Source organism: Solanum stenotomum, chromosome 5, assembly GCF_019186545.1.
Source record: "Solanum stenotomum isolate F172 chromosome 5, ASM1918654v1, whole genome shotgun sequence".
In the NCBI taxonomy this organism is placed as follows: Eukaryota; Viridiplantae; Streptophyta; class Magnoliopsida; order Solanales; family Solanaceae; genus Solanum; species Solanum stenotomum.
Genome location: NC_064286.1, coordinates 57,032,042 through 57,055,384, shown reverse-complemented (window position 1 = coordinate 57,055,384; position 23,343 = coordinate 57,032,042). Strand labels below are relative to the sequence as shown.

The 23,343-nt window shown below is 31.7% G+C and overlaps 2 protein-coding genes across 2 annotated transcripts; one reads left to right on the top strand and one right to left on the bottom strand.

Annotated features, from left to right (window-relative positions):
- The first annotated feature begins 9,690 nt into the window (after window positions 1-9,690).
- On the top strand, window positions 9,691-11,415 carry LOC125865199 (aquaporin PIP2-7-like). The gene is made up of 4 exons (XM_049545402.1): window positions 9,691-10,067; window positions 10,428-10,723; window positions 10,951-11,091; window positions 11,171-11,415. Exons 1-4 carry the CDS (start codon window positions 9,773-9,775, stop codon window positions 11,288-11,290), a joined length of 852 nt encoding a protein of 283 aa, XP_049401359.1. The 5' UTR covers window positions 9,691-9,772; the 3' UTR covers window positions 11,291-11,415.
- Window positions 11,416-15,425: 4,010 nt separating this feature from the next.
- LOC125865198 (uncharacterized) lies at window positions 15,426-22,985 on the bottom strand. The gene is made up of 6 exons (XM_049545401.1): window positions 22,889-22,985; window positions 22,121-22,274; window positions 18,955-19,157; window positions 18,295-18,535; window positions 16,059-16,195; window positions 15,426-15,962 (listed from the first exon to the last, which is right to left on the bottom strand). Exons 2-6 carry the CDS (start codon window positions 22,242-22,244, stop codon window positions 15,735-15,737), a joined length of 933 nt encoding a protein of 310 aa, XP_049401358.1. The 5' UTR covers window positions 22,245-22,274; window positions 22,889-22,985; the 3' UTR covers window positions 15,426-15,734.
- Window positions 22,986-23,343: the final 358 nt, after the last annotated feature.

The following is a 23,343-nucleotide window of genomic DNA, read 5'->3' as shown; positions in this document are numbered from 1 at the left end:
GAGACTTCAAAAATTTGTCACGAATAATTGATCAATCTAATTATATTCATCCTACTTGAGATTTTTATAATTCATTTGTCCAACAATAGTTGTCCACTATTAATTTTGCATATTCTTTAAGAAGCAATAAATAATAAGAGTAATATTACTATATTGTCTTTTGACTTTATTAAATTTAATGCTTTGAAAAATGTGTTAGATGAAAATAACATTTAGTATCAAGGGTAAAATAAACACAAAAGGTAAATTATCTCTTAATTTTCTAAATTAGACAAGTATTGTTGGATATCAATTTTTAATATAATCGATAACTATTGTTGGACGGAGGAAATATTCTCTAGTAGGATGATTATTTCAAAATTTTTGAAAAGAAAAAAGAACAATGTGCATGATTGAGGGAGTGGTGAATTTCATCATGTGTTTCCTTAAAAAGGAGGATAAATTGTATTACAATTAATATCATTTATTTTTTATATTTATAAGTCACGCTCTTCCAATTACACGGAATGGAATAGTATGTTATAATGTATTATAAATTAAAAAAACAATATCTTCGATACAAAAGGAGCCAATTACATCTCATCAAAATATATATCCAACATGCCAGACAAATGTACATGATATATATATATATTGTAATTATTTTTTATAAGCGGCCAAATATACAACTCTCCCTTGTTTAATACGTTGAGTTGTTGGTTAAACCACACCGAATTATTTTTTTAATCTTTTTTTGGGATTTCATGCTTCATATCTTTGCATGAACCTCAATGAGTGAATTTTTGGCGGTGTGTATTATTGAGGGTTTTAAATTTGTTTTTTTTCATGTTCTTTTGCATTATTATTTTCCATATAAATACAATATTACACGTAGAATCCAGGCAAGTGGACAGAAACGTGGTCCATCACTATTCAAGAATCATAATGCCAGGTACTCAGATACTATTTACATATGCATAGGACAACGTACGTCAAATTACAAGCAAACTAAAACTATATAAACTAACACAAAAAAAAAAAAAGACAAGTCATTCCATTTTCTTGTAAGGGAAATGGTTGATGCCCTTTTGGCCAATTATATATGGTAAATTGGTTCATTAGTGGAGGTCCGATTATGGATAGTAGCTTTTGTCCAAACTCTATATTTATATTATAAAATTAACTAAAATGTTTATGAATATTTGATTGTAATTTCAGTTACTACTGTAGAATTAAGTTGAGATCGCTGTAGAAATTCACAAATTTCAAATTCTAAATCCGCTTTGTCGATTTACCAGCTTTACCATATTGGTTCTTGTGCCAGAGCGGAGCTACCCTATACCTGCTTGACACCCATATTGGTTCTCGTCTGAAAGTTTAGCGCAATGATTAAGGAGTTGTCAAAATTTCCAAAGGTTATGAGTTTGAGTGTTTCATCCCTACTAGCAAACATAATAGTAGTAATACTTTTTGATTGCGGCAATTGTTTTTATTTTTAAACAACTAAAATGACACATACTTTATTTATTATTATGTATCTCGTGAGTTAAAATGTAACTATATTTTGCTTTCACTAGTAAAATTTATTTTATAGATTTTTTTCATGTGTTTATTGTTTATATTTTGATACCCCATAATGCAAATCTTGACTCGTTGTAAAACTGTTGTGTCTCGAGTTTGAATTTTAGTGACTTCTTGCAGTGTTGCCATACCGTTCAATCTCTCCCAAATATCCTGCTATTATGGTGAATAAAATTATAATATTGCTAGAAATCTAACAATTTCACTTTCTTATTATTCATGTTTTTGTTTTCTTTTTTGATAACATTAATGGATGTCGATGTCAACAGTTTTAACACATATTTATTATACTGAAAAGGGAATTAGAGACAAATTAAACGAATCATATTTATGAGGATATCAATTTAAAGCTAATTCACTAACATATTTTATAAGGAAGTAGGAACACACATTTAAATCTAGGCTATCGTAGTCTAATTTAGTTCAGAAAAATTTATCAAAATAATACTCCATCAGTCACAGAGTTGAAACTTTTGTTACAGTTCGTCCAAATTCAATAATTTGATCCAAATTTTATGTTTATTTTTAAATATTCATTAAATATGTATAAATTAATAATTTCAAATCTAGTTAATAGAGGAATTTAAATCTCAAATCTATAAACTTTAAACTCTGATTTGATGTGCTTGTGTATCACATTTTTAAATTATTATCTTAAATAACTGATATCCAAATTTTATCTTAAATTTACCAAACGTCTTAAAAAGGTGATTTTTTTAAAAAACAATTATTTGGAAAGAGTCAAAATGAATTCTAAATATTCTTTGTCAAGCTTAGGATTAAACACAATTTCAACTTCAACTCAAAAAATTTCAAAAAAAGTAAAAATTATTTAATTTTTCATGGCCAAGTGCCCTCTTTAAAGTATGTAAAATTTTACCGATATAACCTTCCTGGTGGAGTGGCATTGTCACTAGAGTTATAAAGTTTCTGATTACTTTTTTTGTAATTTTGTTAAGTTTAGAAAAAGAGTAGTCCGAATCTAACTAAAGGATGTTACGTATTAGATTATTAAGAGTGTGAATGGTAGGTACATATCAAATTATATGTCAAATTTGGATTTTCTGATATTGGGATTATAATATTGTGACATCTGATGCATATTACAAATTTTTTTTGGTACTTGATATATTATCCGATATTGGTAAAAATAATTTTATTGAAATACCGAATATTGTATTGATTTTTACTGACATTTTGGTGTACTTTATTTTGATTGAAATATATTTTTTGTGTCACTGATTAATGAATGAATATTTGTATAAACATAAAGTATTAGTACTATATACCCTCTATGTCCAATAATAGTTGTTCACTATTTTCTCTGTCGATAATTACTTGTCCACTTTTGAATTGACATACATATTAAAAAAATAATTATTGACATAGTGAATTTACTATTTTACTCCTATTGATTACGAAGTGGATGAATTAAAAACTTAAAATTTTCAATAAATTTTACCTTTTTTCAAAGTAATTAATTGAGGGTATAATAAGAAAAAAATTGTCATTCTTTGATTTGTCAAAATGGACAAGTAATTAAGGACAACTAAAAAGAAGAAGTGGACAAGTAATTAGGGACATAGAGTATTGATTTGGCACACGCCTTAAGAAACAATAAATAATAAAGAGTTATGTTATTACATTACCCTTTGAATATATTTAATTTATTATAGATGCTTTGAGAAATGTACTCCCTCCGCCTAATAATAGTTGTCCACTATACTATTTTGGGATGTTCAACAATACTTGTGCACTTTATGAAATCAATGGATAATTTCACTCTTAGTCCCTAATTTACCATTATCAATAATTATAGTAATTTCTCTATTACATTTTTCAAGACATTGTATTTATAAATTATAGTAGTTTCTTAAGAGGTGTGTCAAGTCAATAGTGGATAAATATTATTGGACATAGTGAGTATTAGATATTGAATAGTATAGACACAAGATGATAAATTATCTCTTGATTTTACAAATTGAACAAATATTATTGGACAACTATTTTTAATATAATAGACAAATAAAAATGAACGAAAAAAACAATTAACATATCTCATAAAAATATGAAATCATAATTCTCTATTATATAAATCTATTTATCATATTATAAAATACTAAATCATATCAAAATAATTTAATAATTATTAATATAATATGATATTTTCACAAATTAAAATTATCGAATCGAAATTTTCAATACCATAACATATCCGCCCTCTAAATTGGATAGTGTAATAAAGATGGGATCCAAACAGCATGTGATGTTGGATCGCTTTCTGTAAGAAGGCGAATTAGGTGGGTTTGCCGTCACTTCCCTCACGGCCACAAATTCGCTGCATTCAATATATCGACCAATTAAAAAAATTTCTTTCTATTTTTCCAACGGCTAAAAGAACCCTCTCGAAATGTTTCGTTATTTCAATTTATATGATATAGTTTAATTAAATAAAAATTAAAAAATGTGATTGTATAGTCTAAAATAAATATTTAATAAATTAAATAATTACCAAATTTATCATAGATTGAAATGATGGGTGCACTATTAGATATAAATTTGATTGATTTGGCATTTACATTCTTAGCACCGAACCGTTAAATTTAAAGCAAAAAAAGAAAAGAAAAATTGAGTGAAATGTCAAAAGTGTTACCGATAACCACTTGGAGGGGTGCTATTAACAAAAATAAGATAGATATAAGATTTAAATTTCTATCTTTGATTAGAGAAGTGCACCCAATCATCATCGTATTATTATATGTTACTTTTAATGTGAATTCACGCCTTTCTATTTAAATATTTTTTAAAAAAATATAACAGTAATATATATAATCTAGATGAAAAAACATAAATTCACGTGAACCAACTGAACCCCTCTAGATAAGCCGGTTACGTGTCGCTGTCTTTATTTGGTTCTGTGAAACAACTCCCTGGATACGTCTACCAGAATCTTGTATTTGGCTCCACCAAATTCAATTTTTATTTTTTTTAGGATATAAGCCAATTACTTTTCTAGAAATTTCTGCTACTCATAAAATGGCACTATTTTTGCGTGATTTTATTTGGTTATAATTCTTGAATTATAATCTCAAATAACCAAAAGACCCCTTATGATAATATTATGATATATTTAAGATAAAAATTTTTGAAAGTTTAATTTTATAGCCTATAGGTAGAGTACAAATATGGTATTAATTAATGCAATGTTCAAAATCACGGGTAAGAGACCTGACGGATTTGGTACAACGGTATGAAAATTGCAATAATGAATGGTCCATTCTTACTCTAAAAATTAAATTCTCAGCTAAAAGACAACATATCAATGAGACAATAATCTTTTAAATATTACTCTAAAAGAAACTAACTATAAATTGTGTTTTATCATGAAAATGACCAAGCTAATAATAATTTTACTTTTACCATGATATATTAAACTTCACAATCCTAAATAATTTGGAAATCACAAATTAAGATGGAAAAGTGGTAGGCAATCAATCCTCTTTTTATTTTTTATTTAGTAGTTTTAAGTAGTATTTACAAGTATCTTTTTTTTCAATTTTAACATAATTTTGTCTGTTTTTGCTTATTGAACTCTTTTGTTGTTTTGTTTCTGGTCTATTCTGTTTTTATTATAATAGCTTTTTTGAGCGGAGAATTTATCAAAAATAATCTCTATCTAACAAAAATAATAATAATAATATTTGTATATATCTTTTTCTTTTCAATTTTTCGTATAAAATTATACTAAATATGTTATTATTTATGGTTGTATTTAAAGTTCACAACCCTCAAATCAAATTGAAGAGACATAAAACATTGCAAAAATTGTTCAAAAAAACAAATAGCGTCCTCATTTGCAACGTTTGGCAAAAGGGATAAAAGTTTGGTGAGAAAGATAAAAAAGTAGGAGGAGTTTGTGGGGTTAGATAAAACTATTTGCCAGCTGTGTTTCACATGCTTCTTTTTGATAAGTCTATTACATAATGGACCTATTTTTTATTAGTATACTTTTTTTTAAAAAGAAGTATCAATATCGTATAATTTGTGGAACATGCGGAGGACACAAATTATGATAGATAAAAATACATTAACTTAATATATATTCATACTAATAGTTATAGTATTCTTGCATAGTTTTTTATTCTTTTATTTTTATTATTCGATTATCATATTATTTTCTCACTATATATATAATATTGTTAGTGTTACTTCTTTTTTGAGTTGTTTTGGGTTGTGTTTTCTTGAACCAAGGGTATAGTTAAAAATAATTTCTCTATCTTTGAGGTAAAGTAATATTTGTGTACACTTTATCCTCTTTCGTTCAGGCTCCTCTTTATGGAACATATAGAGTAATGCTAAATGATCAGAAAATTTGGTCAAAAATTTAAAAAATCTATAATATCCTTTTTATTTCAAAATAAATTGATTTTTTTTCCATTCAGTGTTGTTCTTGAGCCAAGGGTGTTATCAAAAACAATTTATATATCTTTGAAGTAAGGTAACATTTGCGTACACTTTACCCTCCTCAATTCAGACTCCACTTTACGCTCTTCAATATGTTAGATCAGTATCTCCAACTTAACTTTTACAAAAATGAAAGGAAGGACAAAAAGAAAAAAGGAAAGTTGAGAATTTGCAGCTTCTAAAGAATGTGTAACGGTACTGTACTGTTTTTAACCCTAACTTATAACAACTTATCTAACCAAACAAATGAACAAAATTCAATTTCGAGCCACACGATAAATTGTTTGTTTTCACATTCCAATAAAGTTATTTTTTTCTTTTTTACCACAAGTTGACTGACTGAATTTGTCATTACTTAGTTAATTGTAAATCTTAATATATTAAGACACCTAAGATTATCATTAAAAAAAAAATTAATGAGTTCCTATATGATCCACAAGGATGTAGATGTGTCATTTCAATTATAATAATGATGATTGATCAAAATACTACAGCCAATCACAATAAGAATAAATTAAATAGTTTCCTTTTTAAGTATCTACATTCAAATAAATATATTCCTTATGCTACACAATTAATTAATTCCAGATAAGGACAGCAAATTTGCTTTGTCTATCCACGTTTGTACAACTATAGATATAATAATTAAAAAGAACACAATTTAATTAAAATTAAAATTATTTTAGAAAAGGTAAAGGGATGGACAAAATTGATTTTCATACAAAAACATCCTGATCCCACTACCACCTTCACGTAATTTTCAGCTTTACTTTACACTTTCCTTAACTAGGACGCAACTATCGTTCATTTTTATAGATTATATATAAAGACTGTGTTACTTTTGAGATTTACGGTCGAGAATTAAAATAGGAGATTAGTGTAGATATATTTGAATCTTGTTGGAGTTTTTGAGGGAGAGGAAGGACTACCGTCCTCTCCTATTTTTCTTATTGGTAGAATTATTTAGAAATTACATTTTTTATTTTATTTTTCAATGTTGAGGGCATTTTTAAACCAATAGGTGGAAGGAGGGCATTTTTGAACCATTTCTAATAGGTTAAGGGCATTTTTGACCCTTCATTTGTTTTGTATATTTGTTATTGTGTTGTCATATTTTTTTAATAATATTGTTTGGCAAACTTTTTTTTCGAGTCAATGTTTATCGAAACGAAAATAACATCTCTATCCTATAGAGATGGATATAAATTGGGTAAGTCCTATCTCGTCAAACCTTATAATTGTAGGATTACAGTGAATATATTATTATTATAATAAAAAATTGTTTAAATTAATTTATTTTCTAATTTAGAAAGAATTTATTCTATTACTCTTATTTAGAAATGGGAGTTTGGAGGACCAACATTGCACTAAAGAGTTGGACTAAAAGCTATAGAAATTGTACATTGATGAACATGAAGAACTCTTACCAACAACTTAAAAATGTTTTACTTTTACGTTAATGTTTTGATATTGGAAGAGTCAATTTTTCCATGAATTTCTTGATTTTGGATTAAGCCATTTAGACTAAATATTAAGGAACAAATCCTTACAAGTCAAATTATGAATTATTTGGTTCTAAATTTTGTAGATTAGACTCCATATCTTCTTTTGCTTTAAGGAAAATTTTGGCAGTAGATGTTAATTAGTTTGTTTAAAATTAATTTGGGAGTTTTATAACATGTCTTTTAAAAATACTTATATTTGAGTAAAACTATCAAGATATTTAAAAATATATTGTCTCAATTAATTCGAATTCAAGTTGCAGAAAGTCTATTATGTGAGATTCTAATGATTCTTACTAGAGGTTTGAAGAAATTTTTAATTTTTAAAACACAACTCAAAACTTTTAGTTAAAAATGAAGGAAATTTTTTATTTCATTACAGTGTTTGGTACCTGGTTTGATTTGAAATTAAAAGGTCATTTGATAGAGTGCATTAGAAAAATAATAATGTATGTTTAGTATAGTGAATTGCTAGTGTTTTATTTGGTATACTTCTTCAACTTATTTGTTCATTTTATTTAGTATTAAGCTATGTATAATTAGTATTTCAAGGTATCGGTCATGCAAGGAGTTCTAATATATGCATAATGCATTAATGTGATTAGAAACACAATTGTCATTCAAAACCTTCTCAACATTTTTTCTATAGTAGTTGTAGAGGATAACAAAAAAAATTATACAATACATATTATCTTTAATACATCAAATCAAATACTACATAAAAAATAATTTCAATATAACTAATACAAGTAATCAACACTACTAATGCAAACAAACTAAAACTAATATTAACATTATCAAATCAATGCATTATATTTAACACAATTTTTATACGTCCCATCAAAACAACACTAAATTTTCAATAAAGAATAAAAGATATATTACACATATTTATATTGAAAAATAAAATAAAGTAATTGTAACCGTTAGAGAGGTCGGGGTGGACAGGAAAAGAGCACTAGGGATTAGGGTGGTTTTTTTAAGGGTGAAGACAGAAGTACCCACAAACAACTCAGTAGTGAGTAAAGGATCAACAGATGATTAGCCTCACATGGCCTTGCTGTCTCTCTTTCTCCCACCCACCCTCAACTACCCCCTACGCCCTTACCCTCTACCCCTCTAAATTGGTGCTAATATTTATCCCTCCATTTCAATTTATGTGACACTTTTTGAATTTCGAGATTCAAACAAGTTTATATTTGATTATAAAACTTTCATACATAAATTGTTAATTATTGTGACTTATAATACTTTTTACGTAGTTTATAAATATATAAATTTATTTAAAAAAATTTAAAGATTTCATGTGTAAATTGTCGACCAAATTTAAATTGTTTGACTATCAAGAAACAAAAAATATCACATAAATTGAGATTAAAGAAATATACTTTTGAATTCTTATAGGGTATAGTTACAAGTTAAGAACAAAAACTTGTGGTCTATATGTATATGATTGATATATAAAGATAAAGAAGTAAAGAATACTCTAGCATAACAACAATAATTAGAAATCATTAGACACATAACAACATGATTTTAAAGATCAATGAAGTAGGTCAAAAGTAGGATGTCAAGTAAGACGAGTTGAATTCAAGCGAATCAAAATAAATTAAACTAATATATATATGGGTTATTAAGGAGTATTTTCTTAAATTTAAACATATCAAAATGAGTTAATTTAGTAAATAAAGTGATGAATGAAATGCCTATTCATATTACGGCTGAAAAGAATGATTAATTTTTCTGCATGTTTTCTTATAGTTTATTTAATTACCTAGTATTTTTCCTTTGATATGATTAAATATATCTAATAAAATTTATTTTAACAAAAAAATTCATAAGTTAAATGGAACTGCATTTAAGCCCTACACCACCTATATAAAATAGTACACATATAAAATCATTCTAATACAATGCATTTTACTTAGTATTGTAATTAAATTTAACAAATTTGTTAATTAAGCATTTGATTAATAAAAAAAAAATGTCAGTTAAAGGAAACTCAAGTGAAGACAACAATTAGCTAGAAACAACTAGAATTTGAATTAAATAACCATTATTATTATTTGCTTAATTATGATTATCTTGTTGACAGGAATATATCGTTGTTTACTCAGTTAAATTTCCTTAAATACCCTTTCCTTATCCCCTTAAAAGCTAGCACAAATTCATCATCTTCCTCACTCACTCAAAAACCAAAAACTCAAAAAAGCTCTGTTTCTTTCACTGCCAAACTTCTAAAAAAAATGTCGAAGGACATAATTGAAGAAGGACAAGCTCATCATCATGGAAAGGATTATGTTGACCCTCCTCCAGCTCCTCTTCTTGACATGGCTGAGCTTACCAAATGGTCTTTTTACAGAGCTGTTATAGCTGAATTCATCGCCACCCTTCTCTTCCTTTATGTCACCGTTGCTACTGTTATCGGCCACAAGAAACTCAACGCTCTCGACCAATGTGATGGTGTTGGGATTCTTGGAATTGCGTGGGCTTTTGGTGGCATGATCTTCGTTCTTGTTTACTGTACTGCTGGAATTTCTGGTAAAACTACAACTTTCGAATTTTGATTTGAGCTAACTTTGTATTTTGAGTTCATAGGTATGAAATTTTTAACACAAATACAAAGTTTGAGGTAAAATTAGTGGGTTTTGATGAACTTGTAAGCAGAACTGTAGCTCCGTCCCTACCTGGAGGTGGGTGATGTATATAGTTCATGGGTCCAACTGAGTCTGATGTTTTTGGCATGAATCATTAATATGTGTCTAAAATCACTAAAATTTCAAGAAATGTTTAGTTTTGAATCCATAATTTCAAAAATAGTTATGGGTTCTAGATCTCTGTCCTCTTTGTAAAGTAAAGAGAAAAAGAAGTAACGGAACTACTTTTTTGTTGTTGTTGAAGGTGGTCATATTAACCCGGCGGTGACATTTGGGTTGTTCTTGGCAAGGAAAGTGTCATTGATAAGAGCAGTTGCTTACATAATTGCACAGTCACTTGGTGCTATTTGTGGTGTTGGTTTCGTTAAGTTGTTCATGAAGCATTACTACAACACAGAAGGCGGAGGTGCTAACTTTGTGCAACCTGGTTACAGCAAAGGAACTGCTTTGGGTGCTGAAATTATTGGAACTTTTGTGCTTGTTTACACCGTCTTCTCTGCTACTGACCCAAAAAGAAGCGCTCGCGATTCCCACGTCCCTGTAAGTAGTTACCCTCTCACAAGAAAAGTTTCAAATTCATATATAGACGGCAAATATAAATATGTTGTCGAATAGTAATAACTTCCCTGTTTGCTCTGTTTTTGGGTCTAGTAAATCTGAAATAGACGACAAAAACTGTTGGTTCACTAAAGTATAGTGGTGCAGTGGTATGCTCTGTTTTTTGTTCTTTTCAATACTAACACGAAGAATTTAATTTGGACATGAAGGTTTTGGCTCCTCTTCCAATTGGATTTGCTGTTTTCATGGTTCATTTGGCTACCATCCCCGTTACTGGAACTGGTATTAACCCAGCTAGGAGCTTTGGAGCTGCAGTCATTTACGGCCACGAAAAAATCTGGGATGACCAAGTAAGTTTTTACTAATTTACGACAGATTTAACGTTATTATTATCTTTGGGAGACTGTATAACAATTATTACTCGTGCAGTGGATTTTCTGGGTCGGACCAATGGTGGGAGCAATGGCAGCAGCAATATACCATCAGTTTGTATTGAGAGCTGGAGCTGTAAAAGCTTTGGGATCTTTCCGCAGCAACCAAACCAACTAAGCAAGTGCCTCATAACCAGAGAAGAAGAGAAGAGAAATTTCATTCACAAGTTCAAATTTTTCTTGTTTAATTGTTTGATTTTGTGTATGAGGATTAATCAATTAATGTATGAACCTTTTTATTTTGTTCGTTTGGTACAGTTTCATCTTTAAAGCTAGTTTTTTTCTCTTTCAAATTCTACTCTCTTGTGAAATTAAAACCCCCCTAATAAATTTAAAGGTTTCATGTTATTCAGCACTCAAAATACCTTATCGGTTATTTGTTATTTCCATCATCGGAAGCACTCTTTATCGGATATTTGTTATTTTCCATCAATGTTAGGATTCAAAACTTGTTATTTTCCACTAGTATAGGTACCTTACCTTGTCTACTAAATCTTACATGAAAACCTCAATATGTAACAACCATTTTATAAAAAAGTAAAATCTTTTGAACTCATTTCATGACAAAGTGCTAAATACATTTCATGTCCACTATTGTATTAAAGAGTGAAGAGACATATATAGAGCAAATAATATAAGAGCATGTATATCTAGTAAAACACTAATTATATTAATATTAGGACGGAGCCAACTTGTAGTTAGGGGTTCATCCAAATTTTGAACTGCTTAAGTTAAATTTTTTGATTCCATCACTAATATACTGTATTTTCTATCGAACATTTTTGCAAAATTTTGAACTGCTCAAGTTAAATTTTTTGATTCCGTCACTAATATACTGTATTTTCTATCGAACATTTTCGCAAAATTGAATTATAGGTAAACTTTTGTTTTTTGGTGGGAATTGAATAGTGGGCATCTATGTAGTACCCACTTAATGGAATCATTTAAAGAGCTTCTTTCAACCCCTTTAGATACTCAAAAACTTTTTTTATTGATGTTTGAGACCATTTTCCACATGAATGGTGGGTGCCACGTGTCTTCTAAAGAAAACAAAGATGCTCTTCTATGCATATGGGTCTACCTTTGGTGAGTCTGTAAAATTATTGCAGGGTTGGCATGACAAGTGCATGCATCAACTCTTTTTGACTTGAAGACAAACAATACGACTAAATCAACGAAAAGCAACCAACGGTAATGAAAAGGTTAAAAATCATACTCCCTCTCTTCACTTTGAATTTCCAAACTTCAAAAAATAAATTCACTCTATCATTTTATATGAATTAGTTTGACTTGTCATCTTTTTATACTTAATAAATCTTAATTGGCAACGCTTAGATGAAGAAACTAATCTCACGTGACTTATTACGTCATTAAAAATTAGAGTTGTTAATGCTTAAGAATATTTGTAGACGGTCTCTATAACGACAGGAACATTTTTAATCTCAAATGTAACGGAAGGTATAAGTAATTTATTTTGCATAATTCAAAGATAATTTTGACTCTTTTTCCTATATTAAAAATAACGAATAAATATTTTTGAAATAAAATGAACGGATAGAGTAGTAAAGAAAGAAGAAAAAAGAGAGATGGGAGAATTTATTTTATTTATAGAGAGACCAAAAAAGGCACACTTGTCATGTGAAGTGGGAAGGGTGCTAAAATCGAGAAGTGCCTTTACTGTGGATTCACATGGAAGGACCAAAAACCTAAACAATTGTAGGTCCCCATTATCTTTTTCTAACTCAGCATAAAGCCATTTGCTTTATTTTGTATCATCAAAACAGAATTGGCAGTACCACAGCAAGTTAGTTTAGTGATAACTTTTCTCCTTTTTAAGACTTGAGTCATACCACAACAATATAACAGTGTAATCCTACTGATAGTAAAGTATATGCAGATTGTACCATTATTTTGAAAAGGTTAAGAAATAAAAAAACGTTGATTCAAATTTGGATATTATAATAAAATGGTACCATATGTCAGTCATTTAATAGTTTTGCAAGAAAGTGAAAATAAAATGTGTTCTATGCCCCCATGGTGTGGCACAGAGATCATGGTTAGTTTCACTCAATTTGCAGATGTTGAACGTAATGCTTGTAGATGATTCAACACTCAAACTAGTCCATTTCTCCAGTCCCTGCCTACAAGAACTACATCGACATCTTAGTCATGGGTGAACCTCTTATTAACTATTGTCAAGAAAAGGATTTTGCAATAGGTTGGAAAACCAGTTGACACCAGCACCCTACAAGGCAATAGCTTCAGTAATAGCAAAACCAAAAATGCATAACCAAAGCCCAGAAATGATTTAACCCAACATATACGAGGTAGAGCTATCAAAATGGGCTTGACCCGTTATGCCGGCCCAACCCAACCCTTGAATTAAGTGGGATTGGGCCTAATTTTTTTGGCCCATTTAGGAACGAAGCTTTTTAGCACAACCTCATTTGGTCCACTAGCCTCATAGGCCAAACTCGCAAGCCTCAAGGCCAGCCCGTGGGCTACGAATATTGAAAAATATTTTTTATATATATTTTTAGTAGTGTTTTATTTGTAAAGTTTTTATCAATAAATATTTTTAAAAATAAAAAATCAAGTCTTTTAAACTAGCTAGTTTTTTGTGAGAGGAATGGCGGAATGATCAACATTTTTCCGTTATATCTTACGTTGACTATTATGTATCTTTGTAACTATTCACCGAAGTGTGTGATTCATAAATGTATTTTTGTAAGTATTCACTGAAGTGTGTTATTCATAAATGAACATTTGTATGCATTGATGTCGTGTTCATAGACGTCAACGTTCGATACTCTTAGATACTCTTTCTAANACTTTTCTCCTTTTTCATTTTGGATAATTTAAGACTAGAGTCATACCACAACAATATAACAAGTGTAATCCTACCGATAGTATCTGAATAAGGTAGAGTATATGCCACTATTTTGAAAGGGTTAAGAAATAAAAAAACGTTGATTCAAATTTGGATATTATAATAAAATGGTACCATATGTCAGTCATTTAATAGTTTTGCAAGAAAGTGAAAATAAAATGTGTTCTATGCCCCCATGGTGTGGCACAGAGATCATGGTTAGTTTCACTCAATTTGCAGATGTTGAACGTAATGCTTGTAGATGATTCAACACTCAAACTAGTCCATTTCTCCAGTCCCTGCCTACAAGAACTACATCGACATCTTAGTCATGGGTGAACCTCTTATTAACTATTGTCAAGAAAAGGATTTTGCAATAGGTTGGAAAACCAGTTGACACCAGCACCCTACAAGGCAATAGCTTCAGTAATAGCAAAACCAAAAATGCATAACCAAAGCCCAGAAATGATTTAACCCAACATATACGAGGTAGAGCTATCAAAATGGGCTTGACCCGCTACGCTGGCCCAACCCAACCCTTGAATTAAGTGGAATTGGGCTTAATTTTTTTGACCCATTTAGGAACGAAACTTCTTAGCACTGCCTCATTTGACCCACTAGCCTCATAGACCCAACTCGCAAGCCTCATAGGCCAGCCCGTGGGCTACGAATATTTAAAAATATTTTTTATATATATTTTTAGTAGTGTTTTATTTGTAAAGTTTTTATCAATAAATATTTTTTAAAATAAAAAATCAAGTCTTTTAAACTAACTAGTTTTTTGTGAGAGGAATGGTGGAATGATCAACATTTTTCCGTTAAATCTTACGTTGACTATTATGCATCTTTGTAAGTATTCACTGAAGTGTGTGATTCATAAATGTATTTTTGTAAGTATTCACCGAAGTGTGTTATTCATAAATGAAAATTTGTATGCATTGATGTCGTGTTCATAGATGTCAACGTTCGATACTCTTTCTAAGAGAGTAATATTGTTCATTTTTTGGTTGAAGGGCCAACCCGTGGCCCGCTTAGGGCTGGGTTGAGCTGCTATTTTATAGACCCTTTAATTAAAAGGATCAGCCCGTCCCAACTCATTTAACTCTCTAGCCCATTAGGGTTGGGTTGGATTGAATTGGGTCAACCCATTTTGACAGCTTTAATACGAGGTGATAAAAGGGATCCCTTTCTACGTACACAACTCACCATTCACGAGAGAACTTTGTGCAGATTGTAGCCAAACCATTAAAAAATCACACTCTACATCACCTGACCCTCTCTGCAAAGCATATTTAAGCACCTCATTTGGATGCATAAATTGCTAAGAATGAGAATCCTTCTGTCAGCATCTGCTTATTTATCAAATGGCCAGTAATAATCTTATCACAGTCACAAAAGAAAAGCCCATACCTTTAATAGATCATTTCCCTATTCAAACCTTTTCATTTAGGGAGGGGAAAGGATATTAGATATTTACATTTTTGTTGTCAATAATAAAAAAGTTTCTTGCTAATAATGAGGTTTATAAGATGAACCATAATCAACCTCCACCAAGCATTTGCATCAGGTTGAGAGAGAGAAATTGACATTAACTGAAATCATGATACAGGAAAGCAACAGATCAAGGTGCATCCCCATCACAAGACTGCTCTAGGATACAGAAAAACACACACTGACATGGCATGTTAATACCTCAATCAGGCAAAGCAGTTCCTCTCTCAAGGTTATTCTTGATCTCCAAGGTGTATTTTCCAAAGGCACGCTCAATCTTTTTATTGAAGTGCTCGTTACGATCATTAATAGAGTCAATGTCTTTCTCTTCATGGAACTTTCTCCTCCGACTAAATGATTGGCGCTTCTCGTCCCTGTCCTTGAGCTCCTTCACCATCCTCTCTATCTTGTCGTCTGATAATTTTGGTGCCTGTACAAGTGAAAGATGTCAGTGTAGGGTAGCCTATTTTCTGAAGTCTGAAATTAATAAAAACAAACAAAGCTAAGTATCATGGCTGAAGCTTACCTTCCCATACTGTAGACTAGAAGCTTCTCGATAAAATTCTGGGTCAGCTTCCTTCATTCTATTGTACTCATCTACATCAACAGCAACATTCTTTGTGCGCTTCTTGTATGCATCGTATAGCGTCTTCTGATTAAAAACTGAAAAATGACAAATAACATAGGTAAGGAAATCAGATCAGCTTCACCATATACATCTGCATCACAATCCAAAACTTCTGAAGTGCCAGGGAAAAAAAAAGGATCATCAATGAAGGTCGACAATATTTTCTAAACAAGGGATTGAACTATAAGAAAATCGGATACTTTTACCATGTCTCACTGCAAGCTCAGAAATATATCATATATTTACTACTGCTCTACAGAAGCATATGACAGGAAATTGAAAAGAATTCTAGCTTTCCCTTACGGGCTAGCAGTTCGAAAATTCTGTGCATGACAATACAAATTGCACAATCAATACCCAGAAAACCGGAGTTCATTTTTCTACCTTAAATTCAAGCTAGATAATCCAAGGTGGGCAAATACATGAGAATTTTTGCCAGAATAGACAGTCATAGTCACAGATGATTATAACTTCTCCCAACATAGCTCTATAAAAATATCCATAAAGAAAATTTGAAAATGATAGAATATTATAATTTAATTCAATTGAAGGAGTCCAACTAATTCCCAGTTGCAACATCACAACGTCCACAACCATAAAAATGTAAACCTTTTCCAATTAGACACATTAAATCTCAGCATGCATTGATGTCAGATAGGATGAATTGAGGTACCTAGACCGTTTAGACCTCTAGGCTCAATGTTCCAATAGAATAAAATGATAGATGAAGATGTTCCACATAGGATTAAAGTAGGATGGCTGATATGGAGGAGTGCAGCAGGAGTGTAATGTGCTAGGAAGATATCTACCAAAGTGAAAGGCTTCTATAAAACAACTACAATACCAATAATGTTATATCAGAGTGAATGTTGGGCTTCTACAGCCCAACAAATCGACAAATTGAGTGTCACAAGAATGGGAATGTTAAAATGGATGTGCAGTCTTACAGAGATTAACTAAGATCAGAAATGAACACATCCCTCCATTAGATGGGACAAGTAGCACATATAACGGATAAAATAAGAGAATGTCGCTTGAGATGGTTTCGCAACGTGTTACATAGGCTTCTGAATGCACCGGTTCTTAGATGAGACAACATGATGATTGAAGGTGTTAAAATAGGAGGTAGGTCTATAACCACATGCAAGGAAATTATCATTTATCACAAAAGATCTAAAATATCACAAAATTTTGGTAGACCTAGCAAAAAGTTAGAAAATAGTGCAAGTTGAAAATCCGTACAGACGATACCAACTAGAGGACTAGTATTTAGTATTTTAGAGATGTAACCACTATAATATATTAGAGAACCCCTAGCATTAGATAATGCTCAAGTAGGGAGTATTGAAATACTATGGACAAACAGAGCATTTATGATATTGATGAATCATACAACTGACCTCAACTAGCTTGGGATTGAGGCATAGTAGTTGTAAGATCAAAATACAAATCGGTTTACCAAGCTGAAATTTCTAGAAATAGATACACACTAATTTCGTTATCCTCCTAAAGTAAAAGTGTAAATCAGGACACATTCCACCAAACTGTAGTTGATTTGTCCCTTATGTGGAGATATATTCTAAAACATAGTTCTTTTGAAATCCTACTCCAACTGGTCTCCCGTTCTTATGTAATCCATCATTTTGCTAAATAATACTTTTCTGTTACACAGTGAACACATCAATTTAGCTTTCCCATGTCAAATTCCTTCTCTACGTCATACTATTAAGTCTATAAACACTCTTAAGTAGTTGAAGCATACCAAAAACTCAGGCACAGCTTAATGTGCATTTCTAAAACCCTATACACTGTCATTTCTTTTAAGAGTTGATACCAACGAATCATGATGGTCAAGAATTTACTTCCTCATTGACCATTTTAAAGGAAGCGGAGAATCACACATAAATCTCACTGAGCAGCTAAGGCTAGAGTATTGAACCCTTTAAAACTTATTATTAGCTAAGGAGACGATGATTCTTTTGGACGAAACAAAGCGAGCTTTTCTCAGAGACACATTTCATGCTATATCTGAGAGCTTTAGTAATCATGTAAAGTTTTTTCTTTTCTCTGTTTTTTGGTGGAGGGGTGGGGGTAGGGGTCTGGAAATAGAACAGTGATGAAAAATAAGTCGTACCATCCCAACCAGCTGGAGCAGGCTCCTTCTCCCACTTCTTGTACTTAACCTCTGCAGACTCTTGTGTATCTAGCATATATGCCTTGCTCATATCTAACCCATTGGCATCCAACAACTTCCCAATTTTCTTCTTCCTCTCCTCAATCCATTTTTGCTTGGACATTCCCCTAGACTCTGGTGGAGCTTCTGTTTTTTTCTTCTCTGCTACCATTGCAGATTGATTAGCTTTTCTTGCCTCATTCTGCATAAAATTCCACAAGCTAGAATATAAATAATTTGATAGAAGATACTAGAAAGAAGAAAAGAAAACAAGAAAATGAAATATTTTTTTGAGAAAAAGAAGAAAACGAAATATTCCCTCCATATCAATGTGTTTGGCTTAATTTGATTCAGCACGGAATTAAAGAAAATAAAGAGGGCTTTGAATCTTGTGGTCTTGAACAAAATATTTATGTAGTGTACCAAAATGCCATTTGAATCTTATGGCTTAAATTTGAGTGTAAAGAGTTGCTAAATATAGAAAGTGACATTCTTTTTAAATAGCTTTAAAAAGGAAAGCAAGACAAACAAATTGAAAAGGATGGAGTAATAAATAGAGAAGTCAACAGAATTATAGCATTGATTTCTAAATGAACAGAAAAGAATCAGATTTGCAATTACCATTTTTAACCTCAATTCAAATAACTTCTTCTTCCTCCCTGTGAGATTCGTGGAGTCTTGTCCCATATTATCCTCTCCATCAGCCTGATCATCTGCATCACTGTGACTTTCAACAACATCCCTTTCATCAGGTGCACCTTCGCCCCCATCGGAACTCACAACCGAGGAGCGATGAACATCAATAGTATTAGCTTGCAATACACCTGATACCGCATAAAGAAGGTCAGGCCAGGAAAGAACAACAAATTTGCCATTCTACGGGAGCAAACATTAGGCATTAGCTCTCCTTAGAAACAAAAGTGCTAGCAAACGGAAATGCTTGAGGAAACACTTATGTGAGCTTTACTAGTTAAGCCTAACATGTTAGCATCTCCAACAAATCATGCTTGAAATACTCATATCTTTGATTTAAGTATAGTTTTCTTCCTGCAACCAATGCAAGTAACGCTTAAAAGATGATAATAGAGGTATAGGCATCCCAAGGGTGTGGCTAGTGGTCAATAAAATGGTTGAAAATCATGACGTCTCAGGTTCAAATTCCAATAGAGGCAAAAACATTAGGTAATTTCTTTTTATATGTCCAAGTCTTGGTATATAGGTTACCTGATACTTGTGTTGGTGGGAGGTAGCAAGTACTTCGTGGAATTATATGAAATGCGCACAAGTTGACATGCACACCATGGTTATAAAAGAAATAGCGGTACAGCATAGTAGTAAAGACCTTTCACCTCCTACCATAAGATTGGGGGTTCAAGCCACGTGATGGAAAGAGCCATTGTTGGGCTCATCGTGGGCAGAAGAGAGGTTTAACAGGCAAGAGCTTATCATACTAGCAAATTATTATAATACCCTATACCTTTCAACATATGTGCGACTAAGTTAACGTCAGAAATTTATTTAAATATGTGAAAGTGAGGCTAAATTCGAGTCAAAGTCTAACTATTCAACTATACTAAAGTGAAGAATATAGTTTGAGGGAATGAGACTTGCAAATACAAATGAATATGGGATAAAGTCACTTGCTTGCTTGAGCTATGTGCTTCACCTACTACCGTAAACGTCCTAAGTGTTTGGACTATCTACTTAGTTAAGTTATTTATTTCGACTTCCTACTTGATTGAGCTACTTCTAAATGTAGCCTATATTAAATGAAAGGGATAAAGGATTGGATTAGTATTCTATTTTGTTGTATATATTTGTTAAGTATGGGTATGGTGAGGCCCTATCCCGACTGCTAGAGAGTTGCAAAGTTTCTTACTCTTTTTTTTATCAACAAGTTTCTTACTCTTTTAGAGGCTACATGGACACTATAGTGTTGTCTTTTGTATCAGTTGGTCATGCCTTGTTATAGGCATGCATAATCCTTATCAGTAGTCATCAATATATAGTTCTTTGATATAACACCTTGCATAGATAATCTGCATAGCATATATGTTCATATGGTACTTGTTTGCCCCATCCAGATTTGGGGCATGACGATACTACTTCCACAACTCTTTGCTAGCTTTCTGAAAATCAAAAACTCAAAGCCCAATCAATAAAAGCTAAAATAAAGCCAAGGAATTTTGGCATTAGTTAAGTGAGGAGGTTCTTAACAACCTCATACCATTAGATTTCATATGTTAGCTAAGCATTGACCACATATAAGTGCAACCTAAATGAAGTGTGTGGCTTAACCAGTGCAGTGTAGTATCTTGTCTCTTGCTGACATGATAAAGCTCCACTTCAGCATATATAGATCCTCATTTATCTACTCAATGTCAATGGCATTAACACAAAAAACTGATCACACTTTACATGATGTCCCAATACAACATTCACAAATAATGTACTATTCCCCGTCCCATGAACTACTATTGACACCATTAATTACTTTTCCCCACTCCCCTGTACTGCAGACATGTCTGACAGGCAAATCTGTATTTCAGGCACTAGAAGTATGTAAGGATTTTGCATCCACAAGTCTCAAATTCATGAAGCTCCAAGGTGTGGAAAACAGGATCCCAAGCTTCGCCCTTCCCTATGGTTAATTGTAGATACATAAATTTGACCCTGCCCACATGGGAAGAGAAAGTTGATAGATAGGAAAGTAGGGAAAATGAAATTTTACACCCACAAAGATACGGGTAGCATAAGGTTTTATTAAAAGAACTTGCCTTAATCTTGAACTATACATCATTTATTTTATACTAACTTAACTATAATCTAGGTAATATGATAGTGGTTTTATTTTCTACCAACAAATATTTGCACCAATCCTATTACTAAAACTTGGGAGGATATATTGAAAGAAAAGTGGTTGCGAGATTAGGTTGCCCCTAGTATGAGTAGAAAAAGATAGGCTTGTGTAATAGGCATGAATAGTGTAAGGATAGAATATTTTAGGGGCAAGTCGGGTAGAGTTCTTCAACAAACCACCAATTACCTTTCTTAATTCTTACTTTTCTGTTCGGCAGGAATATATCTCAAGTTTTCTGAAGGTGGTTTTCAGCTCCAATACATACTGTACCACCATGTCTACTCCATACTGATAATTGTACTATTGACATGACAGCCATATTTTCCAACACCTCACTTACTTAATTACCAGTTACCAACTATTTTGATCACAGTGATGCAGGAGACAACACAACTATATATGTCTCTCAATCAGCTAACACCTTGTGCTCTCACTTTTCCATCTATAACTAGCAAAGATTGCTTGGTCACTCTCTCCGATATAACGTTTTCTTTGATTGCTCTACTACAACTCCTTTAAAGCTGCAACAGTCTGAATATACACTTGGATGTCAAATCATTATACCACAGTTGTCTGCAAGGGAAAAAACCTAGTAATACCAAGGACCCCTTTAGTGAACCTAATCTCCAATCCATTAAACCCATGAACACAGAATGGCAAGTGAAACAATACCCATCGGTATCTTCAACCAAAGGTTAAATAAGCTTTGACTACGCAACAAAAAAAGACAAACAAAAAAGAAGACAACATTTTCTATTTAATTTTTTTGTATTGTTAATTGTTGTTGTTGTTTGCTTTGTTTTTTGATCTTTGGGTAAGTGCAAACAACTAGAGTCAAATGGTTCAACTTTTGTGATATGAATTGAATTGCTAGTGCCAAAAAATGTCAAAGTACTCCAGGGTTGCAACTTAAAATTCAGTTTTTACCTGCTTCAGCTTTGCTCATTTGCTTCTTTACTTCCGCTATTATTTTGAAGCAATATTCACTGCATTCATGATAAGGGTTCGAAACATTCCGACAATCTGGGTGAACTCTTCTATCGTCAGTCATGTTCTCAGTTTCCTTTATCACCGCAATTTCCTGCATCATTAATGCAAGTATACAGAGTTAACCAAAATAAACTTTAAAAGGACTCGAACCTGAACAACTTCACAACTCACAAAGTAAAGTCCACATATAATACCTTCAATCCATCTTAAACTTATAAAAAGAGTTGAAAATTTAAGTATGCTTCCAAGTTACAAGTAACACTTATCTTCTCTACTACACCCAAGTCACCAATAAGTTTAAGTTTTTTCCTTTACATTTATTTTTTAAAAATTGATGTTCCGGTGCTCGAATTAAGATGGTTAAAAATTAGAAATTGAATTCAGTAACTGGCCTTATATGATGTAGAATCCCCACAAAACTTCATCATTAATGGAAACATTGACATTGAATTGACAAAGTACTTTTATCAACAAGGAGGCTCAACCCTAGAGCCACCAAAGCAGTGCTTCAAGGGCCTCAAAATTACAAATCGCCGAAAGAACCAAAAAGCCCCAAATTTAGTTCAAACAAACACACATACACATCCAAAGACGCCAAATCGCACAGAAAAGAGATAAATTGGCCCAAAAGGCGACATTAAACGAAAAAAACACAGCTCGAGATCAACCCAAAAGCAGAGCACAGAGAAGGAGATACATACATACCTGAGAAGAGATAAAAAGAGACGAACCAAACAAATCTGATGAAGGCGATGTAATGCACCGTATTATTGAACGCTGCGCTCTGAAGTACCAAATAAGCCTGCTGCAGTTCTAGCCCTTTATTATAGTAAGTATAAAGTATAATATAAATAATTATTGTTATAAAATAAATATATATAGTTATTGTGTTATATAGAAAAATTAGAAATTCTAGTGAGGGTCGGATTGGGATCAAGTCATTTTTTTCTTATTAAAACATGAATATGCATTGTAAATTCATTAATAATAGTTTACGTTATACCAAACGTAATTAAATTAATATCGATTTTATAGCTTTATAGCTTTAAGATATGGTTCTTGACCTATTAATATTGATGTACATGAATTAGCTATATATGAACTTTAATTATATATTTTTCTTGCAAGTATTGTTTGACATTACTTAGCGTTTTTTTTAA